The sequence below is a fragment of the Sphaerodactylus townsendi genome, linkage group LG09, assembly GCF_021028975.2.
Source record: "Sphaerodactylus townsendi isolate TG3544 linkage group LG09, MPM_Stown_v2.3, whole genome shotgun sequence".
Taxonomy (NCBI): Eukaryota; Metazoa; Chordata; class Lepidosauria; order Squamata; family Sphaerodactylidae; genus Sphaerodactylus; species Sphaerodactylus townsendi.
In genome coordinates this window covers 41,492,235-41,519,178 of record NC_059433.1, presented here as the reverse complement: position 1 = coordinate 41,519,178, position 26,944 = coordinate 41,492,235, and the positions used below count along the sequence as shown (strand labels likewise).

Genomic DNA, 26,944 nt, shown 5'->3' with positions numbered 1-26,944 from the left:
GGTTTTCGCGAGGAAGCGCTGCCAGCTTCAAAGATTACGACGGCCCCGCCCTGCGAGTAATGCGCGTGCGCCTTTTAATTCCGGCCTCTGCCTCCCCTAGCCAAGAGGCTGGAAGAAACAGACCAGTGGCAGACAGAAGAGGGTGTTGCGCATGCGCTCCAGAACTGCCTCCTTGTAGTCCTTATACCCGACCTTGTAAACAGGTAACGGCAGGATGGGGCACGAAGTCGGGTGCTTTTGAAGCCAAGCAACATCCAAGCCTAGAACGGCCGTCCTACGAGCGACGGGGATCCCCCCTCCGGTTAGTATCATGGCCGCGCGCGTGGAGGTTCCCGGCCCTGGTTTTTCCCTCACAGCAGCTCCATTCCCAGCGAATGGGGGAGGGGGAAAATAATGTAATTTCTTTCTGTGGTCGCAGATGTTCGTTGGCTTGGTCTTCATAGTACGCATGCGCACAGAGATCAGCGCGGCGCCCTCTAGGGCTCTGGGGGTGAACTTCACCGTTCTGAGTTGGGTCGGCTCCCCGTTGCCCGCTCTTTCCGCCTCACTTTTGGGGGTTGGAGGCGTTGGGTGGCGTTGAGGCCTCGTAGACACGCTCATAGTTTTTAATCCGCGTAATTTCATCCGCAGTTTCCTCTGCCCTACAGGGCTCTGTGTTGTGGCCACTCGGGATGATTCTTCACAGAGAGGAAAACGAAAAAGGCCACTGGCACCTTAAAAGATTAACAACAGTTGTTTCAATAAGAGCTTTCCTGAGTTAGAGCTCCCTTCTTCATGATCTCTCTATTAGTTAAAAGTATGCCAGACTGAATTCAAGGTATCAGAGCTGGTTCAGACTTTGCTATGCTTCTCTAACAGCCTTTCTCTGTGAATTCTACTCGTTTGGGAATATGGACGGGATTGCAACAAGCAGTCAAGATGGTTAAACAGGTGTTTGTTGCTGTTCACGCTGGGGAAGAGCCTTTTGCCTGAGTTCCTGTGGGTGATGTGCTGTGGGACCTGGGTTCTCTTAAAGACCTGTAAAATCATACAGGTGGTGCTTTGCAAGATGGAAATGATGGGTCCAATCTTTTCCCCACTCCTCAACCACCTTTCCAATCCTTTCTTACTTCCTGCATTCAAAAATACATTATTAGCCCTTCTTTCAGAAATACCTACCTGCTGTTTTTCTGCTGTGTTCTAAGTGGGGTGGCAAACTCCAGGTTGAGAAGTTAATGGAGATTCGAGGGTGTAGGGTGGGGTTTGTGAAGGGACTTTAGCAGGGTCCAACTTCAAAGCGGCCATTTTCTCCAGGGAAAAGGGTCTTGTTTACTTTGGAAACTGGCATGTTATTCTGTTTGCTTAAATTGGATATACTCTACAAAGTGTGAGCTTCACCATTTCCATTCTGTTTGATATTTTATTGTCACAATTCTATGCAGAATTTCAGTAGTTTTAGGATTTCTGTGGGTTTCTAAGAACTCTGCACAGGATTAAATTGTATTGATATCTTTGGGAATGTGCTGGTACTGTTAAACTGTGATACTGTATAGGTAGCACTTACTCTATACAATGCTGTACTACTTTTAGTCCAGTTCTCTTGCTGTCTGCTACAGAATTTAGTATCAACCCAGACTTACCAAGATATCTTATGGAGAAAGTGTGATCAGTTCTTTAAGATGTTTTAAGTTTGTGATTTTGCCAATTATAAGCAATTGTGTATATATTTAGTAGTAAGAGGTACAGTTGGCCCATCTCAGTATAAAGGAACTACTTGTAACATTACAGACAACCTGTTTTGATATGTGATGTTCTGTTTGATCCCTTAGATTCCCCCCCCCCCCCCAAAAAAAGAACAAGCATTGTAATGGTCACACAGAGTGATCCTGGTTATAAATTTCAGCTGTTTTTCTGTAGTTTTGGAAGCACTTCAAATAGTACACCAACTTAAACATTGCCATTGTTTCTGCTCTCCCTGTTACTGGATCTTCTGCAGCTCCAGGAACATTTGAATGTAAGAATCACATTACGAAAGCAAGAACACCCCACCCGTATTTGTTTACTGTTCAGAGTTGTGGATCTGTGTGTGTGTGCCTTAAACTGCAGCTGATTTGGAAGTCTCATACTCAATATGCTATTCTGTATGAATCTTGGTTTCCTTTTACTTAAATATGACCACAGTTCTGAAAGACTTGATGTACTCTCGCTTGGGAGTAAAAGGAGGAAATAAGTCTGCTTTTCAGTTTTGTCTAGTTTTCAGGATATGCTGAGCTACACGCATCCCATGTTTCAACAATGTATTATGGAAGTACCTTAAAAATTCCATGAACTGGAGTAAGTGAGCAAGTGTAATGTTAAACACAAGTGATCATCAGTTGACAAGCAAAAATAAAAAAGTAGCATTCCCCAAAAGATAAAAGGATCTGTATTCAATGTGTCCGTTCATTAAAAGTACCCCAACACTGTAAGGAATTTTAAATTTGAATTTAAGTTATCAGAATTACATTGTCAGCCATTCGTGGGAGTTTTTTTGCTGTACTCTTGTAAGTCAGGGTACTTAGTTCCCAACGTGGTTCCCATGAGTACCATGGCACTTGCCAAATGTTTTCTAATATATGCCGAGAAATTTTGGAAGTGGGTGGGGCCAGATAGGCTTTTGTCCAGCAGGGTTGTGACTGACCAGGGGTAGGCAACCTTTAACACCCAAAGAGCCATTTGGACCCGTTTTCCACGTAAAAGAAAACATTTGGATCCGTAAATATTTTTTGTCATTGAAAATTAAGATAACACTGTATATATTTTTTACCTTTACACTTTGTATAAACAATTATTGTGTGTTGCCTATGAAATGCATGAAATTCTACAGAGAAAATTATATTTTATTTATGTAAAGAACACATTTTGAACTCTTAAAAAATAATAACAGACCTCCATGTCTGCCATGGAGGGTGGACTCGACAGTCATATTCCTCACTGAGCATGGCCCCCGCCCTGGTCCCAAAAGCCACAGCTTCTGAGAATCTACCCCCAAATGTCCTGGGATTTGCCCACCGGGAGTTGGCAACCTGCGACAACCATGGCTGAGGATGATCCTGGCCTTCCTCTCTTCCACGATCAACAAGCTTACCCTCCACTGGCTTACTCTGAAGTAAACCTTCCAAGATCCACGTGCAAGGCTTTCCCCATGCTCTCCTGCCCTCCTTGGCAATGCAGAAACAAACAATTCCCACCCACCCCTGCCTCCCCATCAAACAGCCCCAACGAGTGCAACCTTGCAGGGCTGCAGGTAATAACTCCTTTAAAACCTGACATCATATTTCTCACCTGGACTCAGCCAGGCTGCCATCTGCCAGGAAGGCCCCTGGAGGTCAGCGGGGCTGCTGGGGGGGTCTGCAACCCAAAGTGGCACTTCTGGGGTCCCCCATGTTGTCCCCCCCAAGAAGGACCTGGGGGAGGGGCAGTAGATGACAGGTGCACGTGAGGCCACCCAAATCAGGGTTGACCCCTGACCCCCCATTCAAGGGGGGTGGACTGAGGTTAGGATTGCGCTGAAAATCTGTGCTGCAACTCCCTCTCTTTCCTGCCCTTCGCCGCTCACCTGTTCAAGAGGATCTACCCTGCCCTGCCCTGCGCCGTCATCACCGTCATCAGCCAACCAGGCAGCTGGGACAGGGAAGCTGGAAGTGGCTCGAGATAGCCATCTCGGGCTGTGCCTTGCTAGGAATGGAGACTCTTTCCCATTAACCCTTAGGGCGACTCTCCAAAGGAGGCTGAGAGGACCCAAGCCATGCGGAGCCACAGTACAAGGGCGAAAGAGTCGCATGCAGACCCCTGTGATTGACTATGGGAGATTTGATTCACTCGGTTCCCTTCTTGCTTGAAACAGGTGGACTGACTTATAGTGTTCCATATACTATAGACATTTGCACTTTTTTTGGTGGAGTTCTGATCCTGGTTTTGCGTGGTCAAATATGATCCCAACTTCTTTTTCCAGATGGTTTTCACCCCACCTTTCTTACCTTTGTGGGTCCTGCACTATAATTTAGCACATTTTCAGACAGAGGTGGTTGCTCATGTCTGAATGACCCTTTGCATCCAGGTCTATGTGCTCTTTTTTTAGTCTCTAGTATGCTGGTTGATAATGGGTAAATATCTGAGTTAAATTGGGGGACTGGGCTAATGGCTGCACATGTCATAGAGACGCCAATGAAAGGTAGTAATATTCTTCCATGCAATTTACCGAAGGAAGAGGGAGGAGTCTCTCACATTTAGAAGTAGTTATTTTGTTTCCATTCCAACCAACCAAATGAAGCACTTTTAGGTCCCATTGATTTAAATACTGTACAAGTGATAAGCAGATGCTTAATTTATTTTCCCCTGCATATCAGCAAGTACTTAGCTTTGGCTGTTCATGGCTAGTCTTTCTTTCTTCCTCCTTCCACCAGAAGTTTGAGGAAGGCTTCTGATGGTCCTGATTATTAGCTGTTATGCAAATGTAATCCAGCTAATAAACTGTATGAAAAATAAATTCTGTGTGGACTTCTTGGTATTGATGCAGCTGTATTAATACAAAATGCAAACTTGAAATAGGACAAAGTATGTGTGGTGCATAAAGTCCCTGTGGTCCTTCTCTCTGACCTGAAAAGTAGGACAACTTTTTTTTCTAACATGATATCTCACTTGGACTGAAATCAGTGAGTTTTAAGTTTAGAGCCATGGGGTGAAAAGAGGAGCATTTTTCTTCTGTCTTCTAGAAATACATGGCTGTATGTTCAGAACAGATAATCCTCCACATAGGTTCTCTCTTGCCTGTGAAACTTCTCTGTGAGACTTTCATTAGCAGTAATTACAGTGTGATTCACATGGGAATTAGGAGATGCTTTAATAATTTTTATGCAAATGATTCTGGTTTTCGCAATGAAACTTGTCCTGGCAGTATGTAGATTACACACAGTGTACCTTTTGAACTAGCAAGACAGAATATACTTTATATAACTTCAAGTCAGCCTGAAGGCTAGAGCTTCCAGCAAGGAGGCCTATAGTTTGCCTTAAGAAAATTCCAAGACTGCTCACAGAAGCAGAAATGTAAAAATGTCAGGATGTTGTGAATCCATGGGGAAGTATGGATTTGGGAAAGGGTAGCGTTTAGCAGACAGATATTTTGGAGGGAACTGAAAGTATGCAATGTTTATTTTGCTGTTTTAACAACCTAAAGCTCACTACTTACAAGGTATCATATTTATTTGCTGAGTTATATTTATCTGGTATGGAATTTTTAACAATGTATATCTTATACTTCTGTCTTACACTTTGAAGACTGTTGAACTGAGATCTAGGGAGAAAAAGAATGTTTGAAGAGTTAAATAATTCCAACTTGAACTTTGGTCCAGAGGATGATAGTTAAAGAAGAACAAGATTCTTCATCTCTGAAAGCAGTTGAGTCAGATTGTTTGGAAATACAAAGGTTTGATCTCAGGCTTTTCAAATTATCCTTGGAATAGTGGAAGGAAGAGTTTATAAGCATTTGATATGGAACTCCCCTCTGTTATTCTTTAACACTAGACTGACATATCAGGAAATAGGCTATCATTTTAGATGTATGATGTTTTAAACTGTCAGGTTGTTGCAGAGGTGACCATCTCTTGACAGGGGATGATCCAGCATTCACTCAAACTTAATGGTTTAACCATAGAGTTATTGGCGAATACTGAAATGTCAGCAGGATTGACAGTGTTACTTCTAGGTCACCCTGGCTGTACTGTCATCATGCTAGGAATATATATTGCACCCCACCTCCCCATTTTACCAAAGAATCTCCTTCTCCTACCCAGCTGAGTGGTGATGGGCAGTGGGAGCAGTTGTTGGGGAGGCCTGGCGGTCCTAGTGTGATGTGTTTTCTGAATGGAGGGTATTCCACAAATTGAGATTTATCATCTGATACTTTAAATTGAAACTCTATACCATGGTTTATGTCTAACCCCTTAACTGTGGTTTGTTGTAGTTGAATGCAGAAATGTGTGCAGTGTTGTCCTAAACAGGTACCTGGAGACAGTAATGGAATGGATGAGGTCCAGTAAACTGACATTCAATCCAGCCGGGAACTTAGGTGCTGCTGGTCAGTGACAAAGCTGCTAAAGGACTGAGGAACCAGCTGTTCCTAGAGGGCATTGCACCCCTCCTGAAGGAAATGGGTTCCTATCTTGGGGGTATTGCTCGCTCTCAACTCACAGTTGGAGGCCCGTATCTCCTCTGTGGTATACAGTGCCTTTTATCAACTTCAGCTGATATTTCAGCTATGCTGGTTCCTTGAAAATCAAGGTCTGGCCCATGATCCATGCTTTGATTATATGCAGGTCAGATTATTGTAATGTACTTTATATGGTTCTGGTTAGAACACTTCATCTCATCCAAAGTGTAGCAGTCATGCTATTGTCAGGGATAGTACAGAGACTGTATTACCTCAGTGCTAAAAGATTTGTCCTGGTTGCCCATTTGTTTCCAGGCAAAATTTAAAGTGCCGGTTCTTACTTTTGAAGCCTTAAGTGTCTTGGGACCAGGGTATTTGAAAGATTGCCTCTTACACTGTTCAGGCTTCCTGCTAAAAGCTGCCCCACAAACCCGACTGTCTGTGTTGCTGCATTGAGGTGAGACAGGCAGCAACCAGAGGCAGGGCTTTTTCAGTTGTAGCAGCTGACTAGCGTAATGCCCTTCCTTTTGAAGCTTGCCTAGCACCTGTACTGCTTTCTTCTGACACCAGCCCAAAAGGTTTGTGTTCACCCAGACTTTTAATTAACACTACATGTGTCAGGAAACAATTATTTTAAACTCTGTAGTCTATTTTTATGCTTGGCTAGGTTTTGAATGTTTGGTTTTAATTGCTGTTTTAATGTTTTGTTTTTATTTTGTCAGCTAGATCAGAAAGTTCCTGGAAAAGTAACAATTTTTTCTAAGTAAAAAAATAAGCGCAGACCAATAGAAAACATTGTCACACCAGCTGCATTCTACTGTTCATGATGTTTTTCTCAGGCTCCTCCACCTCTTCTGCATGCCTCCCCTCCTTGCTAGGGATGGCCCATCAAGCAGGAACATGTTGCAGTGACCAGCCTCTCCCAGCAGCAAATTTTTAAAAGGCAGAAGAGAAAATATGTGTGTATAAAAGATCTATTTAGTTTCAGAGTTTAGGAGGGTGGGGTAGAGATAACAGAGTGCGGGAAGAGGATGGTGTCTTGCAGTGACCAAGAGAGGAAGGGGAGGTAGAACCCCAAAAACCTTGTATTTTGTTTCAGTTAAAGACGTTAAGAAGTTCAGGAAAGCAGCTACACGGAGAAGGGAGAGGGCGTATGAGGTATCCTTAACCAAGAATGAGGGGGAGGTGGTGGTTTCCCTCAGATTTCCCCTTTCAATCTTTACTCCTCCTTTGGTGGCTAACTAATAAGAAATGGGCTGTACGCTTATTGAGTCTTGCCAGATACCTAGCTATGCAAGCAAGCTTGGGACATCATCTGGAGATTCTTCTTGAAGGTGAAAAATGTGGCAAGCAGTAGACCAATTGTGATTTTTGAACAAACTGTGCAGTATTAAGTACACTTGGAGGACTAACCAGGATTTGTCCAACAAACTTCTTTAAACTAACTAAAATGTATTGTGACATCTGGATCCATTATTCGACTTTTTGTCCCAGTGAAGAACCTAATTTTAAAAAAATCGGTAGAACAACTTCAGAACGGTATCTGAAGCTAGCATGACATATCTGAGAAATTGTGGAAGTGTCAGTGTGAGTTATAGTGCATGACATAATATCTCTTCAATTTGACTTCAGGTACAGATTTTTAAACACAGTTTTTCTTGCATTGTGAAATTGGTTAGTTTTAGTGAAATTGTCAGTTGCTAAGTAAGTTGAGTATTTTCTGTGACTAAAACTCTCTTAATATAACAGATTTAAAATTACTGTCTGTTCTGGATAGGTAGCTTACAACCCACGAGATGGATATGGATTGTGAATTCCAAATTTGGAGCCAACTTGCAGATCCAAGATTTTGGACTTATTGTTCAGTGGAGATTTTGTCTGATTTTTGGGGAAAGTGAGCAGAACCACAAAGAACTTTGTGTCACTGCATTATCATCATTGCGCTGCAAATAGAAAATAGTTCTTGTCTTCATTTTGCATGTGAAAGGGGGGGGGGGGGGCACGGAGCCAGAGCTGAAGGAAAAAGAAACTATTTAGAGTACCTCTCCTGCCCCATCCACAGTGTCTGAACCCTCAGGAAATTGCACACAGCTGTTCTAAAAGATAGCCAATGACAACCACATTTAAATTAATTTTAGTAAATAACTTTTGCCACTCAAGATGGGCTTGTGGTTTGCGCCATTAAAAATAAAAAAATTATCAAATGAAACTGTTAAGAAAAATAAAGATTTGTTCTTGCATCTCTTTTGATTAAATGCATGGCTGCAGTTTAATTACAGATTTCTGATCCTACAGCTTTGAATGTGGGTTTTGTGTCATTCTACACACTCTTGTTTTTGAAATAAGGTAAACATGTACTTGTCCTCCAGAATGTTCTACATGACCTTATGTCCTTTTGTTTCAGGCAACATGGACAGGTAACAGGATATTGCTTTGCTGCGGGGCCAGAGAGTGAGAATGACAGAGTGCTTCCTGCCTCCCACCAGCAGCCCCAGTGAGCATCGGAGGGTGGAGCACAGCGGGAGTCTTGCTCGAACCCCAAGCTCTGAAGAAATCAGCCCAACAAAATTCCCAGGCTTGTATCGAACTGGTGAACCTTCACCCCCTCACGACAGCCTCCATGAACCTCCGGATATTGTGTCTGATGATGAAAAAGATCATGGGAAGAAAAAAGGGAAATTTAAGAAGAAAGAGAAAAGAAGTAGGGCCACTTTTTAATATGTATAACAAGCTTTGGTGTCTGGATACTTTACTGTCTGCTTCAAGACCCTGTCCCAATGTGTGTCTTTTTAAAAATGCCGTCTTTACTGATTGATTTTTAGGTATCTTTTTTTGTATTTATATCCCACCCCTTCCCCTGTCTAGCCGGGCTCAGAGCAGTTCACAGCAGACACAATATATCACAATGGATTAAAACTAGATAAACTCAATAGATAATAAACTCTAATGATAAAAGATGATACTAAAAACCAGCACCATGAATGAAAGAGAAACCAAAGAAAGCATTGTACCAGGTACTAGCAGTGTAACTGTTTTAAATATAGAGATGTTTTCACTATATTATTTTCAAATGAAAAAATGCCATTTTAAAATATGGTTAATTGAAATAATACACTGATTCATAATGGTTATAGAAATAATATTATAGACATTTATTTTTAAGACTTGTGACTTTTTCCAGCACGCTTATTGGTATCCTTTGGCCTCAGGCTGATAAGGCCACTTGAGTTGTAAAAAATGACTATAAAATATCTAAAGTTCAAAAAAACTAATGTTTTATTTGTCAAATTTCCCATTTGTGAAAATATTAGAGCTTTCATAACCACTAAGTTATTAAAGTGGTCCAAATAGGAACGACATAACTTTTCACATTTAAAATGATCATGTTATCTTTCTCTTGTGCCTTCACAATAGTTTTATGTGACCAGAATGGCCAGTAGGCATTCAGAAATAGTAAAGGTTCTGACCTGCAAATTATGGGTCTAATATTTCACTTTCACTTTAACTTCTGACTTGAGTTTGATGATTAGTTAACTCATAGTTGTTGATTTGAAGTCTGCCGTCTTTAGGGGAGGACACAGATAAAGGGTATGGAAATGTTAAAGTAGAATTTTATTTTATTCATTTTCATTTAGTACATTTTTATCCCACTTTTCTCTAAGGATTCAAAGCAGATTATCAAAAATATTTTAAACACATTTACAAAATCAGTATAAAAAGCCAAAAAACCCCCCCACAAGGTTTTTGCCTATTGGTCATGACCAGGCTTTCAACACCAGCATCAGGAGAGAGAGCAAAACACTCAGCCTTGATGTTTCAAGTTGGCATCTGTCTTCCTTCAATTCTTCCTCCTCACTATCAACTTTCAACTTGCGTAGAGCTGGCGGAACCAAACAAGGAGGACGAAATTTATAAAGAGATATGATGGGAAAACCTCTGGTGGCCTAGAGCAGATGCCATCTGTCTGTGTGAAGGGATAAGAATCTGTGAATCAAGAGGTTTTGCTCTATGTTGGGGGTTAGGAGAATTAGAAGTTGAGACAGTTTCAGACCTTTGCATGCATTGCTTTTGCATGCATTCTCTCCCCTGTTTTAGCACGTTCTGTGATTCATGATGGGTGTATGTTTAGGGAGAAGAAGTTTTGCAATTATTTTCCTGTTCTTGCCTACAGGATGGGCAGTGCTAGTTGCAGAAGAGGTGTAGCTTTTTAGATTCGTGTGTGTCTGTTTTGGAAGCAGTACAGTACCTGGTAGTTTGCAGCAAAAGCAATGTTTGTCTTATGACTGTGGAAACACAGTCTTTAATAATCCATACAAGTAGCTGGTGATGTGTCAGAATGTTGGGGACGACTTTGCCTATTGAATTGAAAAGTAAGTTTTATTTTTTTTAAAGGTGTACTTCAGTTCATGAATGCATTTATATCATAGAATATCTGGTTTAGCCTGCCCTCAATGAGCAGACAATTAAGTACACTCCTCATTTCATTGAAAATGATAGCAGGACAGCCGTTGATTTTAAGGCTTGATAAGCGTGTTTACATTATTTTAAGCTTGGCTTATAAGTGCACTCTCAAAAGCAGTTGATTAAAGTAATTGTGAAACTATATATATTTCAGGAGCATACATCACTGGGAGCAGTGAACATAAACTACTAGACAGTGTCTTCTAGGGTCTTAAAAAGAACAGATGTGTGGGGTTTATCACTGGCATTCATACCACCTTTGATTCTGAGTTGATTTTGATGTAACATTTTCCTTCATGGTGGAATATATATCTGTACATATGGAAGACATTAAGGCTGCAGTCCTATAAACCTATATATTAGGAAGTATTCCCACTGAACTCAGTGGGATGAATGAACTTTGCAGGAAATATCCTGCAACATTTCCTGCAGCAACATTCATAAATGTTGGATAAGATAATGTAGTGATTCTGCTCAGCGATCCTTCATGAAAATTTTCTTTCAATATCTGAATTGGTAGAAACCTTTTTTCATGTATTTTCTTCAGTGGAGAGAAAATTATTAGAACTAGTAGCAAATAAGCTGGCCTGCCTACCACTGCAAAAGGTAAAGTGTGTGTTGAAATATTGCTTAGCATTGCTGTTTCATTTAGTTACCCTTTCTGGGTAGATTAAATATTTGTTATTTTCTATCATTTCACCCTCTTTTCCCCAACAGCGGAAGGTTATGCAGCCTTCCAGGAAGACAGTTCTGGAGATGAAGCTGAAAGTCCATCCAAGTTAAAACGCTCCAAGGGGATCCATGTCTTTAAGAAGCCAAGCTTCTCCAAAAAGAAGGAAAAGGATTTCAAGATAAAAGAAAAACCCAAAGATGAAAAGCACAAGGAGGACAAGCACAAAGAGGAGAAGCATAAAGAGAAAAAATCAAAAGACTTAACAGCAGCAGACGTTGTCAAACAGTGGAAAGAAAAGAAGAAAAAGAAAAAGCCAACTCAAGAGGCAGAGATACCCCAGATGGATGTTCCTAGGCTACGACCTGTGTTTGGCATTCCTCTGGCAGATGCAGCAGAAAGGACCCTGTTATACGATGGCATCCGCCTGCCTGCAGTTTTCCGGGAATGTATAGATTATGTAGAGAAATATGGCATGAAATGTGAAGGCATCTACAGAGTTTCAGGTATAGTTGACCACTAGATGGTATATTTTCTATGCTTTTCTTGTTTAACTAGATATGGTTGGGTTCTCCACTCCTTTTGTTCAGTGATAGAAGTAGCTTTATGTAACAGTGTAAATGTTTGTAGTTACACTAAATGAGAAACTTCTGATTATTTGTTGTTAGGTTAAAATTTGAGACCATGTAGGTACCGACCTGAAAGTACAATTGAAAAAGTCCATGAGTAGAACAGCAGAAGTGGGTAAATGAGCAAATTCATTCTTCTGCAGTTGCAGGAAAGAGCACTTTATTGACTTCACTGAAGTTTGGCTGCCTTAGAACAGTAGTTGCAGTTTTCAGGTTTTCTTTGACATTTCTTTGCTGAATGTAACTGCAAGAATTAACATAGTTTATCCTTTGTGACAGGGAAAATTATAGTGCAGTTTATAGTGATTATAGTGAGCTTAGAATGGAGAATGTTTGTATAGGATTGCATTGGTACCACCTAACTTCATTCTTACAGCACTAACTCTAAAATAGTCCCTGTGTTTTTATCGGTACTATTGATACATACGTATAATTGATCTAACAGTTGACAAAACATTTTTTTCTTATTTTTTTCTTATGCTGCTTTTTTTCCTCTTCCATATACACATAATTATAGAAGTTGTAGGGCTATGTATTTTGCCCCTGAGTTTGTTTTATGTTCTTATTTACTATGTACAAAAAGATGCATTAATGAGTAAAATATTGATCTAACAATTGACAAGACTTTTTTCTTCCTATGCTGTTGTTTTTTTCCTTCCAAAGGAATTTATACCCAAAGTGTTTGGTCATAGGCAACTTGAAAAAGAAAAAAATGTAGCACGGTAGTTGAAGATATCAGTGTGAATTTGAAGAATACACCCTGGTAGCAATGCCAAAATAATTAGCCGTGTCTGTAGTTACATAGTCACCACCTACATAAAAGTAACAATGATTTGAGTCATTTATTCAATTATACAGCTGTATTTGGAATTGTGAATGCCACCTGTGAGAGACTAATGCCAGTCATTTAAATGCAGTGCACGTACTGTTTCAACAAGAAGTGAAGGCACATTTGATGGCAGGATTTGGAGACAAAACTGCATGGGGAGCAAATATTTTGAAGATGTCTTATAAGTTCTAAATAAATATGAGGCCATTCACTATACTTTCTAAGGCACTGTATATCTCATAGAAATACAGGAACTTCTCTTTTCTCCTTTATTTTAAAGAATATTTTGGCATTCTTAATCATTTATCCCATTCCTGCTCTTTCATTTCTAAGTCAGTGTAAGGTATGGTTCTCTTGGTAACAAAAATTGAGTACCACTCCTTATCTATATTGGCAAGAAAATTCAGAAATCATTCAGGCAAAATCAACAATTCCAAGAAGCAGCCCACTTTAAGTAGGAATATTGCATTACAGACTAGAAGTGTGGAATCAAAAGTTTTCACAGAGGAGTATTTGATCAGTATACTGCAGGATAGTCAAAATTCCTAAGGATAGAAGTGAGGAGGAAATGAGGCTGTGTCTGTTAGTCAGAACAGACCAGGAGAGCAAGGTGCAAGGTTGAGAAAGGGTAGAAATGGTAATCCTGTCCCTAACACTGCTCTGTCTCCCTTATTGTTGTTTCTAGGAATTAGTTCCCTCTACTAAGCACAGTTGTAAATTCTCCCACCTTCCCTCACTTCTCATTTAGATATTCTAATATAAAACACTCTAGTGCCGTGGTGGCGAACCTTGGCATTCCAGATGTTATGAACTACAATTCCCATCAGCCCACCACTGCTCTAGTGTATAGTATTTTAGATGTGTAAGGATCAATGTTTTGTTACAAAACTTAATAGAAAATGAACTTTGCATTTTAAGTATGTGAGCCAGTTACTTTTTGAAACCCATTGAAAAGGTACCCTGAATCTGCTTCAGAGAGTAGTGTGTCACCCTCCTTGGGGCAATTACCCCAGCAGAGAGGCAATCCTGCTGGCATGTAGCCAGCACTCCCGGGTTCCCAGCTTGTGGATGGGGCTGCCCAGCTCAGTTTTAGGGTCACTGATTATATAAGCAATTTACTGTTCATTTTGTTTTGCTACATGTTGATTTTCTAGATCCTTTCTCTTGTTAATTAGGTTGAAAAGAACAGCCATATGCCTCATAGTAAGTGTGAAAATAAAGGGAAAATGTATAACTGTAAGCATTGTCCATACAGAAGGCGTTACCTTTGGTTGCAATGCTGACTGCTAATTTAATTTTTAGGTAGTTGAGGTGATTCATAAATGAGAATTTCTCAAAGCTGCAGTGGCTTCCCTGCAACTGGGATGAAGATGCAGGCTTTACTTAGGATGCCCTAAAATGACTTTGAAGATTTTTTTTTTCTGCTTTGTGGTCTAGTACAATCTTCCAGATCATTCTAGAGCACCCTTTGAGGCATCCTATCTATGCAGGAAAAAGGGTCACAGAGAGACATTCTCTGTGATTGCCACCAATCTCTAAAGCACTTTTTTGTCTGTTTCACCAACATGTGAAGACTTTCTTGAAGCACCATAAGACATCTTTGTTGTGTAAATAATGGGTGGGATTTCAATATATATTACATTTCTTATATAGTATTTGGATTTTTTATACAGTTACTGCTCAGCCTAAGCTTCTAAGGTTAAGGTGTGTTAGATAAACTTGATGTTGATGGCAATCCTCCAGAATACAAAGCCACAAAAAGCATATTGTAATTTTAGTTTCTGATTCACTCTGAATGTTTTCAAAGGAATTAAATCAAAAGTGGATGAACTAAAAGCTGCCTACGATCGAGAAGAATCTCCAAATCTAGAGGAGTATGAGCCCAACACTGTAGCCAGCTTATTGAAGCAGTACCTGCGAGAACTGCCTGAAAATTTGCTTACCAAAGAGCTAATGCCACGCTTTGAAGATGCCTGTGGGAAGAGCGCGGAAGTTGAGAAAGTGCAAGAGTGCCAGCGCCTCCTGAAAGATCTGCCAGAGTATAACCGTCTTTTGATTTCCTGGCTGGTTGTGCACATGGACCATGTCATTGCAAAGGAGCTGGAAACAAAAATGAACATCCAGAACATTTCCATAGTACTCAGCCCTACTGTTCAGGTAAACACAACATCCTGCATAATATGGGGTGCTTTCTGACATGGGGATAGAAATCACCTTAAGACTCAGTCGCCTAAGACTCTGCATATGTCGCAAGTTGCCCAGAAACCCTAAACACACATGATGCAATGCTGTTGCTGAAATGAAGCAGGGTTGGATTGGAGATTGCCTGGAAACCATGCTCAGAAGAAGCAGGGCATTGAGTAGAATGAATTAGTTTATGTGTCAGAACATGTGGGGGGTGTTCTGCTCAGTTTCCTTGGTCCTGGGATTCGGCCCAGTTAATCTGAACAGGAAGGGGAGAGGGGGGTTGAGATTGCCAAGTATGTCTTCCTGTCATAATTTACCTTCTTTTACAGTTTGATGTGGGTAGCTGGTGCCCTCCTCCCAACCCTTTTATACGCAGCACTGCAACTCATGCATGCCAGAACACATCTGGGCCCTGTCCCCAGACTCCTCCTGTTTGTCACCTGTAGTGCAGGCGGTAGCTCCTTAAAGGGGCAGTTCTTGAAGATGTAATGGCCTTGTCCTGTGGTGGCTTTCAGTTGGTGCTGGAGAGTCCCCAGACAGTCTGCTATGCTTTACACCCTACGAGAAGTTCTAACTTTAAATCATTAGGTGCAAATGTCTTCAGTTCTGGAAGAAATATTGCACATTATGACCAGAGTTGGATTGTTACAGTGTTACTTGCAAATTTAATCACCTGGTATGAGTCATACAAATAAAATATTTGAGTTGGTGAATTTGTGGCACTTACTTTGCAGCATCTTTTTTGTATGCTTGGGTACCCTCAAAATGTTAGCCCTTGACCAAAGTTGAATACATAAGTAGTATTATCTGTGTTCATCAAAATGTTATGGAACCATATTTTTAAAAAGATTAAAACAGATAAACGTTATTCAATGATTATAGAATTAAAATTGCAGACTCTTCTCACAACTTGTTAAAGCTCAGTCGCCTAATCATGCATGGAACCCAGATTATTGGCATCCATTATGTCTTTTTGTCCAGCCTCCTGGTGACATTGTTGCAAGTCGGCCAATGGTATAAAGAGAGATTAGGTAGTTAACAGTAAAGGAACAAAAATATCAGAGGTTGGGGAGGTTCTGTACAAATGAGATTGTGCATGTGGACTTTTATGACTCGTATATGTGTGCCATCTGCAGGCTGTGACAAGCTGATATCAGCATAAGAAATGATGTTTGAAAACATGGACAATTGAGCTTTTAAAAATATATATCTTTTATAAACCTTTAGCAAGTTTGTTTTGAAAAATATTTTAGATGAGTACTCAAGGCTTAAATGAAAAGCTAGGCTAAAGCATTGCAAACATTTTTGTAAGGGTCTCTTAACCAACCTGGCAGTAAATATGCAGTGGTCAAAATCTGGTATACAGGTTTAAATATATTGAACTCTGTGACAGGATGTTGTTGAAACTCTTGGTATCCTTCCTGAATGCACACTTAGTAATTTGATTTTAATTTGTTATTCGCTATTAACAGTGTTGATTCAGTGTTGAACAAAGCCTTTGAGATGAATTTACTATTTTTATGCAATTAGTGTCATCTGAAATAATTGTTATTTAAATATGCTCCATTTGATAAAATTTAAATGATTTTCAGTCCACTACTGGAGTTCAGGTGAGATTTATCAAAGCAAATCAAATTTCAGTATGAGTAGTTCCCTTTGGCAATTTCCCCATGTTGTTTAGTACTCCTGTCACCAAGTGAAATACATTTTAGATCTGTTGGAATAATCTGCAATTAAGTGTTTAAAAGGACAGTTTCATTATGTCACCTTGTGAATTACAATACATTACTAAAAAGCTTTGGAAATGAGATCTCGAGGGATTAGAGCTTTAAAAGTATTATCAAAATTAGCACTTTTAGAAAATAATTTACATTCTGAGCTCTGATGTATCAGGATATGTCAAAGGCATCACCTAAATAACATACATTCTATAGTAATTTTAAGATAAAAGGTATAGAGCCAAATCATGTAGAAAGGAGAAACTGAAGACTGTCAGAAATGTTATTGCAAGTTGCCTTTCGTGATTTTATAAGAGTCCTAGCATCCTGTAACAAAAAATCCCACCATGGCCTCCTCACAGGAATTCTTCATACATTTGCCTTGTATAGGTGACAGCAATCTAAGTCTTATTGTGCCATGATCTGGGAGAAAGTGTACTGTAGAAAGGTTCTTGCAGAGCAGAGAGTTCAGTGTTAATTGCATAAATAAGTCAAACCAAAGGTTATATGGCAAAAAATCACATAATTTAAAGATCATTAGCCCAATTTCATCTGGATGGAGGATTCTTTTCAGCCTCAAATATGACATATTGTAGCACAGCATCAGCTCTTGGAGAAAGCCCAGGCCCAAGAATCTAGTAAGGATCTAATGCTTATAGTTTTGACATCTGTTTCCTCCTGCAGCTGTAGCATCATCAAATTGACACTATTTCCTGCAATTATAGCTGAAGAAAAGTCTATATAACACATTAAAGTTTATATAACACATTAAAGATGGAAGTATTGGCCACCGTAAATTGTGTGTGTGTGTGCAAGTAACAATGTGATGAATGAGAAAAAAACAAGAAAAGAGCAATTTAAGCAATCATATTGGAACAGCAGATGATTTCAGACAAGACTTGTTTCTGAGTCTCTAGACTGGTCAGCTCGTTCAAGCAAGAATAATGTTTGTCAAAGATTGAGAAACTGGTTGCATGACTTGTAGGGTTCTCTGACATCCATAAAACAGGTGTTTGCAGACGAAGCCTGTAACTGTCCTCTGAAGTAGTGTTGTAACTTTGTGTTTTCTCAGATCAGCAACCGTGTCCTGTATGTTTTTTTTACTCATGTTCAAGAGTTCTTTGGAAATGTGACTCTTAAGCCCGTGACAAAGCCTCTTCGTTGGTCTAACATGGCAACGATGCCAGCATTGCCAGAAACTCAAGAGAGCATCAAAGAAGAAATTAGGCGCCAGGTTAGTCTTCACATTGTTAAACCTGTCTTTGTTGTATTGACAGCTGACTGTGATAGAAACAGTTGTGACTTTCAAATTCTATTATCATGGAATTTTGGTAAATTTTAATTACCAAAAGCAATAGATTTATAATAGATTTGTTAAAAAAAGAATGTTTAAGAGAATAGTTGAGGCTGTTTCATTCATGTTCTAAAGATAAAGCACTTGGTCATTACTGACTGATAAGGTGATGTCACATCAGAATGTTTACTAAGTAGATTTTGTTTATGCAGTGGATTGCTGTTGCCTTCCCCAGTCATCTACAGCTTATCCCCAGCAAGGTGGGTACTCATTTTACAGACCTTAGAAGGATAACATGCGGAGTCAAACCTTGAGCCAGCTACCTGTAACCGACTTCCTTCAGGATCAAACTTAGATTGTGATCAGAGCTTGCACTGTAATGCTGTAGCTTTCCTCTCTGTGCCACAGAGCTTTGTTCCATATTTATTTATTTATTTATTTATTGTTTACATTTTTATACCGCCCCATCCCCTAGGGGCTCTGGGCGGTGTACAACAACTTAAAACACAATAAATAAGTTATTAAAATCTTTAAAACAGCGGTAACATTATACTGATAATAATAATAATAGGAATAATAGGAGGCGTCCGACCAACCCCATTTTTCATTAAATTTTCCCAGGGAAAAATTGGGGAGGAGGGAGGGTGGCGAGCCACAGTAGATGGTAGCCTAGATGGCGAACTGGCTGGGATTAAGAACTGGCTCAAGGTTTGACTCCGCATGTTATCCTTCTAAGGTCTGTAAAATGAGTACCCACCTTGCTGGGGATAAGCTGTAGATGACTGGGGAAGGCAACAGCAATCCACTGCATAAACAAAATCTACTTAGTAAACATTCTGATGTGACATCACCTTATCAGTCAGTAATGACCAAGTTATTCCAAGGAGCATGGAAGTTAACTTGTATATTGTGTATGCAGCAAAGAAAATATATTGTTTCACATGATGTGCTTACTTAACTTTGGCTGCTTACACTACACTTAGATTTGCTGTTCCTGCTCCAGTTGTATTCCTTTACAGCTCGGTTAACACTGAAGCTGAGGACAGATTTTATACTGATAGGATGACAATCTCAACTTCAAAAGGAGTAGAATTCTCCTACAATACAGGTAGGCTTTAGCTATAGTTACAAGCTACTCTTGCAGCTCTATATTAAGATGGGTCACTGGGGGAAAGGCTAGACATTGTTTAAAATTTGTGTGGATATTTTATATCCCACATTCATTTTAAATCCAAAGTGACTTACAATATGTTTAAAATGTTAAATAGCCTACCAATAGACAATTTTAGTACAGCACTACAAATTAATGCAGCCCCAAACTTATTAACTTAGCATACAGTTATGCTGAATGAATAATTGCTTTATCTAGAGAACCCTGAAAAAAATCATTCATTGTCTTATATAACTTCTGAAATTGGACTGTGAAGGTGTTTTACATATTCCACCTGGGAAACTGTTCCAAACATCAACAGGAAAAGCATGAGACCTTGCCAAGGAGAATTGAACCTGGTAGAACAAAGGAACAGCATGCTGTGATTTTTGGGGAGGTCCTAAATGTGCCGGGTTTGTAAAAGGAGAGTCTAGGCGCTCCTGACAATTGGGCAAGCTGAAACAAAGAACTGGAGTTAGAAGAGCAAAGGTTCCATAAGTCTCAAGGTCTGTTCATTTAATCGAAAATAAACCTCCACAGCCAAATTGTCAAGGAAAGTCAATTTAAATTGAAGATATTGTTTCAAAATATTTTAAAAATTCAAATCAAATTAAAGTTCCCTGGTTTTGGAACACAAACTGACAATTAGGCAAAACAAAAAATATTGTTTTGAGTATGGCAGAAAATATTTTGGTTAGAAAAATTAATTGGTTGGTTAAGCTCTGGGGAAAAACTGGGTGTTCAGCCTGTCTAACAATACTTTCTTGAATAAGAACTCTACATTATTTTTACCCCTACTTTTAGCTATTGTGGCATCTGAGTACTCGCTTTATGAACCTGTTTACACCAGTGGTGTATTTACCTAGGGCCGAGGGGCACCCTCTGTCCCCAGGCGCCACTAATCTGGTCACGTGGGGGGTGCAAAATCGGCTTCAGGTGCCCTCGGACCTGCCTCTGTCATCATCGACATGGGCGGGGCCAAGGGCGCCCTAGGACACACAGCCCCAGCCTTGCTGGCTCCCAGCTGGCAGTCCCTTCTGCCCTCCCCTCTGGGGAGAACAGAAACAACTGCCGTCCCCTATCCTCCAAGCTGCTTTTATAAGGGTGGGGGCAGGGCTTGGGGAGGTGTGGCCACGCCCCAGGGATGGGGGCGTGGCTCTGCCCCCTTGGCCTCAGTGCTTATAAAAGCAGCTCTCGGGGGATGGCTGTTGTTTCTGCCGACTGCCAGCTGGGAGCGGGGGGGAGGAGCCCCGCCCCCAGGCGCAGTGAGGGGGGTCACCCAGAGACAAATTATCTCGGTGCCATTTTACCTCAATATGCCTCTGATTTACACCTTGGGTTAAGTTTTAGTTATCTGTGGTGGCAGCTCTTGAAGAACAGTGTTTTTGTTTTGTTTATTTAAATTGCACAGCCAATCAGAAGCTTTGCTGGACAGAGTCCCACTAGGCCTGTCCCAAGTTTTAAAAACACTGGGGGGGGGGGGGGGGGGAGAAAAGGTGTCAGCAGATGCCATATTGGAGATCCCGGTTTAGAATGTGGGGTGTTGTTGACCTCACTGGTTCTCAAGCTGGATATGTATTTACAATAAAGAAACCAAAAAAATTATTTGTACTTTTATTTCATCAAATCATTTTTTCCAGATGTGACTTTCTTGAGGTATATTAACTGATGATTGGGCGGGGGGGGGGGGGTTAAGGAGGACGTGGGCTTGACTAAAAGTTAACTGAAGTGCTGACAAGTTGTATTTATTTTACTAGGAGTTCCTTTTGAACTGTTTGCACCGAGACCTGCAAGTGGGGATCAAAGATTTATCCAAAGAGGAGAGATTATGGGAGGTGCAAAGAATTTTGACTGCTCTCAAAAGGAAACTAAGGGAAGCTAAGAGACAAGTGAGTATATTGCAGTTCTAAGATACTTTTTTTCCTTCCACACAGCTGTTAAAGTTACTGTGTTTCATGGTTCACTTTATCCAAAGTGAAAGGAAGTGTGGCTGTTTTGGGTATTGATAAGGTGCTGTTCCTAGGAGAAAAGACAGTTGCCCACCACTTCCACCCTGCTAGAAAATCCTTGGTCTAGTCCAGAGTTGTGTGAGCCTCTGGAGTTCTGATTGAGGAGAGTGTTTTTAGTCAGCTTAAGAAGGAAAGGGAGGAAAGGGCTCACTTTCGCCTGGCAGTTTTACACGTGTACCTTTGCGTAGCACTTTATCATGATCAAGGGTAAATAAGCAGTGAAGTAACTCAGGCAGCTGCTGCCAGTGGATAGGGATTGAATCCCTGGGCCTGAGCACAGCATTACTGAGCACCTTTGCGCCCTGCCCTGTCTAATGAATAATTTGGTGTGCCAGCAGAACACCTGATCTGGCAAAACAGTGATCTGGAGTCCTGATATCACACTGCTCCTGCTTGTTCAGCTTCTGCTGAGATGGTAACAGGTTCACCCATTGCACTGGATGAGTGTTCTCCTTGTGGGAAAGCTTTTGGTTTCTAGCTTCTAATTTCTCAGTTTGACATGTGACCTTTTTGCCATCCTGACCTTTCAGTTGTGTTTACTGTTGCTTTATCGGAGGCTTGCTTCCCTGTGCTCAGGCACTCTGTGTTCAGGGATGCGGCTGTGTCTCAAATTGCCATTGTGTGTAAATCAACTGAACAGTCTGCTAGTTAGGACCCGCAGCCTACTTGTTCCTGGAAAATCAGAAGCAGCTGCACTAATTTAACCACCATCTGTTGTAGAAAGAATAACAAACTGTGAATGCAGCCAGCTAACGCTGCTCTAGGAAATGTGAAATCATAGTTGTGGGCACACAAAAACTGCACAGATGGCTATTTAGAGCCCTTCGGGGGAATGGCGGTATATAAATCGAATAATACAATACAATACAATACAATCATGTGTCACTGTGTGAATCTTGGTGGCAGCACCCATTGATCAAGATTCTTTTCAATGCAGGAGTGTGAGACCAAGATTGCTCGGGAGATTGCCAGCCTTTCAAAGGAGGATGTTTCCAAAGAGGAAATGAATGAGAATGAAGAAGTTATAAATATTCTGCTTGCTCAGGTACCTCCAGTTATCAACCCAACTTCCTTTTGACCTTCTCCCTCTTCTGCTTCCCTTTTCCAGCATGCAGTAGGGCAGTGAGCAAATGCAACCCAGGTGCCTTGGAGGTAAATTGATGCAGGTCACAGTTGAAACTGATTCGGTTCATAGTCCTTATCTGTCAGTGGTATGAATTATTTGCAAAGACGTTAATCAGCAGCTACCTCATGTCTTATGTCACCTGAATGGCAAGGATGGGGACAGGATAATATCAACCTTGATCTAGTCTGTGGTCTGTCTTTTCTAGTTAGGGTGGCCAATAGCTTGGATAAAAATGTCCTGCCCTTTTAACAAATGATTAATGCCACTCACCATGCCTCCATCCCATAAAAGTTTTCAACTGCCTGTTTCTATATCAAGCCTCTATTAAAGGGATGGGATATTTTCCTCCAGGCTTATTAGCAACACTTCCTGCACAACAGTTGTGTTTCCTCCCGACCAGTGGTTATGGTGTGATGTCCCTAGCCTATGAGTATTGAAATAATTGATTTTTTTTTGGTAGGAGAATGAGATTTTGACAGAACAAGAAGAACTACTGGCAATGGAGCAGTTTTTGCGCAGGCAAATAGCCTCTGAAAAGGAGGAGATAGATCGCCTGAGAGCAGAAATAGCAGAAATTCAAAGGTAACAACCTCTGCCGGATCAGGCACAATCTCTGGCTGAATTCCTAAGAAACTTTAAAATAATAGAACGAACAGTCCCATATGAATTGCCCTGCAGCTTGTCACGTCACTCATGATTGGTTAACGTAGTTGAGCATTAGGCGCTTGCTTTCCAAGTAAAAGAACAACTCGTCTCACTCAGATACCAACAAACTGTATTCTTTAATATTTAACACCAACTTGATACAAATGCAGAATTGGGTTGGATTCAGTATAAGGCAGCTTCATGTGTTCACGCGGGTACTTTCTCTTGCGGCACCAAGACAGGTCAGCGAAGAACCCAGCAACAGCAGTACAGAATGCTTGACAGCCACAAGCATCTTCCCAAGCCACAGCTCCTCCTTGTGTGGGATGCAAAATGCCTACTTGGGTTGCATGCTAGCCGTGCACTTAAATGCATGGAGTTCTTCTCCAGAGTGTCTTCCTTATGAGACTTGAAGACTGTTGTTAGAACAGACCAGCCTAACAGTGGTATATGCTAGAAATGTGTCTTTGTCTGTTTCAGCCGCCAGCATGGTCGAAGCGAAACTGAGGAATATTCTTCAGAAAGCGAAAGTGAGAGTGAAGATGAGGAAGAGCTACAGATAATTTTGGAAGATTTGCAAAGACAAAATGAAGAGCTGGAGGTAAAATTGCATGCCAGGGTAATACGCGTTGATTGACTATGTTGTGGAACAGGGAGCGTGGTGATTAAACTTTACCACCAAACGTCTTGCCCACTCTGATTCCTTTTTTCTGTTTAAGCAGCATGACCATCTCCAGTTGAGTCCCCTAGGCCACAGTCTTGCCCTTCCTGGTAGTGGTGGCATTTAATCTACAACATTTCTCTGATTTCTTAGCTAGGCTCCCAAGTACTAGAAAACAGGCGATGTTCTTTTTCAACTAAAACAAGTTGCCTGGATGGATGCAAGAGAGGATTTTATCATATCAGAGTTTAAATCCTGGGGGAAGCAAACTATTTGCATCATTTTGGCAATCCCTTATCTGGCTGCCTCACTGGTCTTCCAAGTATCTGGAAACCAGCAGAGAAAGCAGACCAGAGATTGCCTCAGGTCAGAGGACTGGCCCAGAGGGCTCTTGAAATGTTCATGTGTCTAATGAAAGGATTCACAGGTGGGCATTTGGAAATGTGTTCTATTGACAGATAACCTAAGTGCCCACCTATAAATCCTCTTAACCCATGTGAATGAATGATAGGCACTTCTCACTAATATTTATTCACTTGATAAGTCTATTTGCTGCAGATGCATGGCCTTAGCGCACACAGTGTTTTGTCAAAAATGTGTTAATAACTAATCATTACAAAACCCTATTTAAAAGACAGGGAATCAGGAGTGTATTCAAAGGCGTTGTTTATCAACGTTTGTTCCTCCTGGAACTGGATCTTCCCTGGCCTTATTTTTAATCTTTCGCCCTCGCATGCACACACTTGTCCCCCTTCCAAGGAAAAGCGACACTGAGCTATATCCTATTAATGATTCATTAGCCACATAAGGAGCTGTTTGATTGCTGCTAAAGTGATCCTTTTCTTCCCCTTGCGCTGGAAACAGATTAAGAACAACCATCTGAACCAAGCAATTCATGAGGAGCGGGAAGCCATCATTGAGTTGCGAGTGCAGCTTCGGCTTTTGCAGATGCAGCGAGCAAAATCAGAGCAGCAGGTGCAGGAAGAAGAAGAGCTTGAGAAGCGGGGAAGCACATCGCAGCAGCCACTGCCAAGAGACTCTGTCCCCCCAGAGACGAAAGTAACAAAAGAACAGCCAAAGGCAACCAAGGAACCAGTGAAGCCATCGCCAAGCAAAGACAGAAAGGAAACACCAATTTAATTGGATTCCTCAGGTATTCAGAATATCTCCTGGGCAAAGCCAGGACTGTGCAACTTACTGTAAATCTGAGGTGTGTATATTCTGTAAATAACCTTCTTTTACACCATGGAGACATTTTGTCTCCTTCCTACCTGTGGCTTCTGCCTATCAGGCTCAGGTTACTTGGAAGGACAAAGCAATTTGAGATGGGGCACGAGAAGGAAAAGGGGTGCAGCACAGCAGTTACTTGGCCATGCCATATATTGATTTCAGGTGACCTTAAAGGACTCAGTGGGAATAATAATAGGTTTCTGAAACAGTCCCAGCAATTCTCTTGTGCATTATCAATCTAAGGCCTACCTTATCCCATACATCTTACTTTTTTGGGGAAACATCTGTATGTGCCATGTGTAGATCATACAAGCATCTTTTTGGCTATGTATACACAGGTTGGGAAGCAGCAAAATAGATATGTGTGAGCAAAAATCTCTTGTAACAGAGATCTTGCTTCCCCCCTGTGCCTGTATAGGTAAAAGGTTATATGTGGACTGGTCCTTGGGTGGTGGGGTGGAGAGATGCAGCTCAGAAACCATAAATGCACTTGCCTTGTGAATTTCTTTGCTCTATCTTGCAGTTCTACTTTTACTCACTTCTGTGTGTGCCTTTGGTACAGATTATATACAAAGGAGCTTTAAAAATAGATAGGTCTGAGCAGCTGGAAATTTCTTCAAATGAAAAACATTAGTGTTATTTAATATGTTCCCTTTGTTTAACATTCTTAAAACTAAAATGAAAATGCATGTAAAAGCGTGCAGATGAGAATGATGAGTATGTCCCCATTAAAAAAAAAAACCCTAAGAGCTGTTAAATCTTGGCAATGCACTTATAGGTTAACTAGGGAATACAAATTACTTCTGATTGGGCCCGTCTTCATACTGTTAAGTGTATAGCAAACAGCCTCTTAATGCAGACAAAAAAATTGTTTTCGAAGTTGATTCCTAGGTTAGTTAAAATCCTGTGAATAATGGTTTGGTGATAAAAGAGAGTGGACCTTATTGCTTGTTTTGGGAAGCCTTTCTGTTTCCATAAGCAGGTAATCTATTCCTTTAAAAAGGTCAATGTACACATGAGCGCTGCAGGAGCTGGATGAAGGATTCCTGATGTGAGTGTAAAGGTGACTGAGCAGAGATTCGTGACATGCATGGAACTCCTCCTCTCTTCTTCAGCAGAGAGTGCAATATGATGTGCACATCCCTTTACACCAAGCTGGCTAGTCAAGGCTATGTATGCATCTGTAAGTGAATGCAAGGCTTTTCCTTGGGGGTTTTCTGCCTCTTGGCAGGGTCTCTGTTGCTGCCCCCCGAATTCCGTAGTACGGTGCAAAGCAACTTTCTGCCTGCATACATGTGATGAGCTGGGTTCATCAACAGCCTTCTGTTTCATTCTTCAAAGCTGCCAGCTATTCATTGTTAGGGTCCTCGTTGTCTTTCAAAGGCCCCCATATTTTTAATGCCCAGTTTTGTTGAGTTAGATCGCTCATATCAACAATACCGAATAGAACTCTGCAGGGTGTTTATCAGATTTTTGTTTCTAGTCTGCATATTTATTTTTCAGTATGGTTGTTGTTTTTGCCTATTGCACTGTTGTGAATCATTGGCCATGATCTAATTTTTTGTACAAATAATGTTTTGAGATGTGTTACAGAGAACAGCATATTTTTTTAAAACCTTGGAAGAAGAGAGTATATGGGGACTAGTTGGATGACAGTTCTGTGTGCATAAAGCATTTACCCTGGCCTGTTACATACATTTTATATTTGCTGGCAGTATTTAAACCCTTTTGTTTGTTTTTGTTTCAATTCACACTAATTTCTATTAAGCTGTCAAACTTTTATATAATCAATGTTCATCAAACCAATCTCTTGCTATTGGTTAACTTCTGTTTTGTCAAGAACATGTTAATCAAGTAAATGAATTCAACAGCCATCTGAGAACTGTTTTATTTTACTGTTGAATTCACCCGTGGCTAAATAGAGCTAGGCTTTTAGTTATGCTGTTACAAAGGTTCTTGTGCATATTAATGCCTGTTCTGTCTGATATTACTGACTCCATGTTGAGAGAGGTGCAGTGATTTATTTTCTTCCCTGACAGATAACTAACTAGTGCTGAGTCATTCGCTGCGTTGACTAGCAGTTTAACCATGCATATCTTACTTTCACACCCTTCGAACAGACTCTTGAAGATGGAAAATCTCCCGTTGGAGACTGGCCTTTTGTTTGAT

General features: G+C 40.8%; 1 protein-coding gene across 2 annotated transcripts; it reads left to right on the top strand.

Annotated features, from left to right (window-relative positions):
• RALBP1 (ralA binding protein 1) lies at nucleotides 1-26,649 on the top strand. Of its 2 annotated transcripts, XM_048507170.1 has the most exons (10): nucleotides 1-301; nucleotides 8,571-8,867; nucleotides 11,345-11,803; nucleotides 14,563-14,912; nucleotides 17,733-17,894; nucleotides 20,862-20,993; nucleotides 22,051-22,158; nucleotides 22,700-22,821; nucleotides 23,365-23,485; nucleotides 24,410-26,649. In XM_048507170.1, the coding sequence occupies exons 2-10, from the start codon at nucleotides 8,624-8,626 to the stop codon at nucleotides 24,683-24,685; spliced, it is 1,974 nt and encodes a 657-aa protein (XP_048363127.1). In that variant the 5' UTR covers nucleotides 1-301; nucleotides 8,571-8,623; the 3' UTR covers nucleotides 24,686-26,649. The 2 variants fall into 2 exon arrangements, with proteins under 2 accessions (XP_048363127.1, XP_048363128.1); XM_048507171.1 differs by lacking the exons at nucleotides 1-301; nucleotides 8,571-8,867 and adding an exon at nucleotides 10,396-10,536.
• Nucleotides 26,650-26,944: the final 295 nt, after the last annotated feature.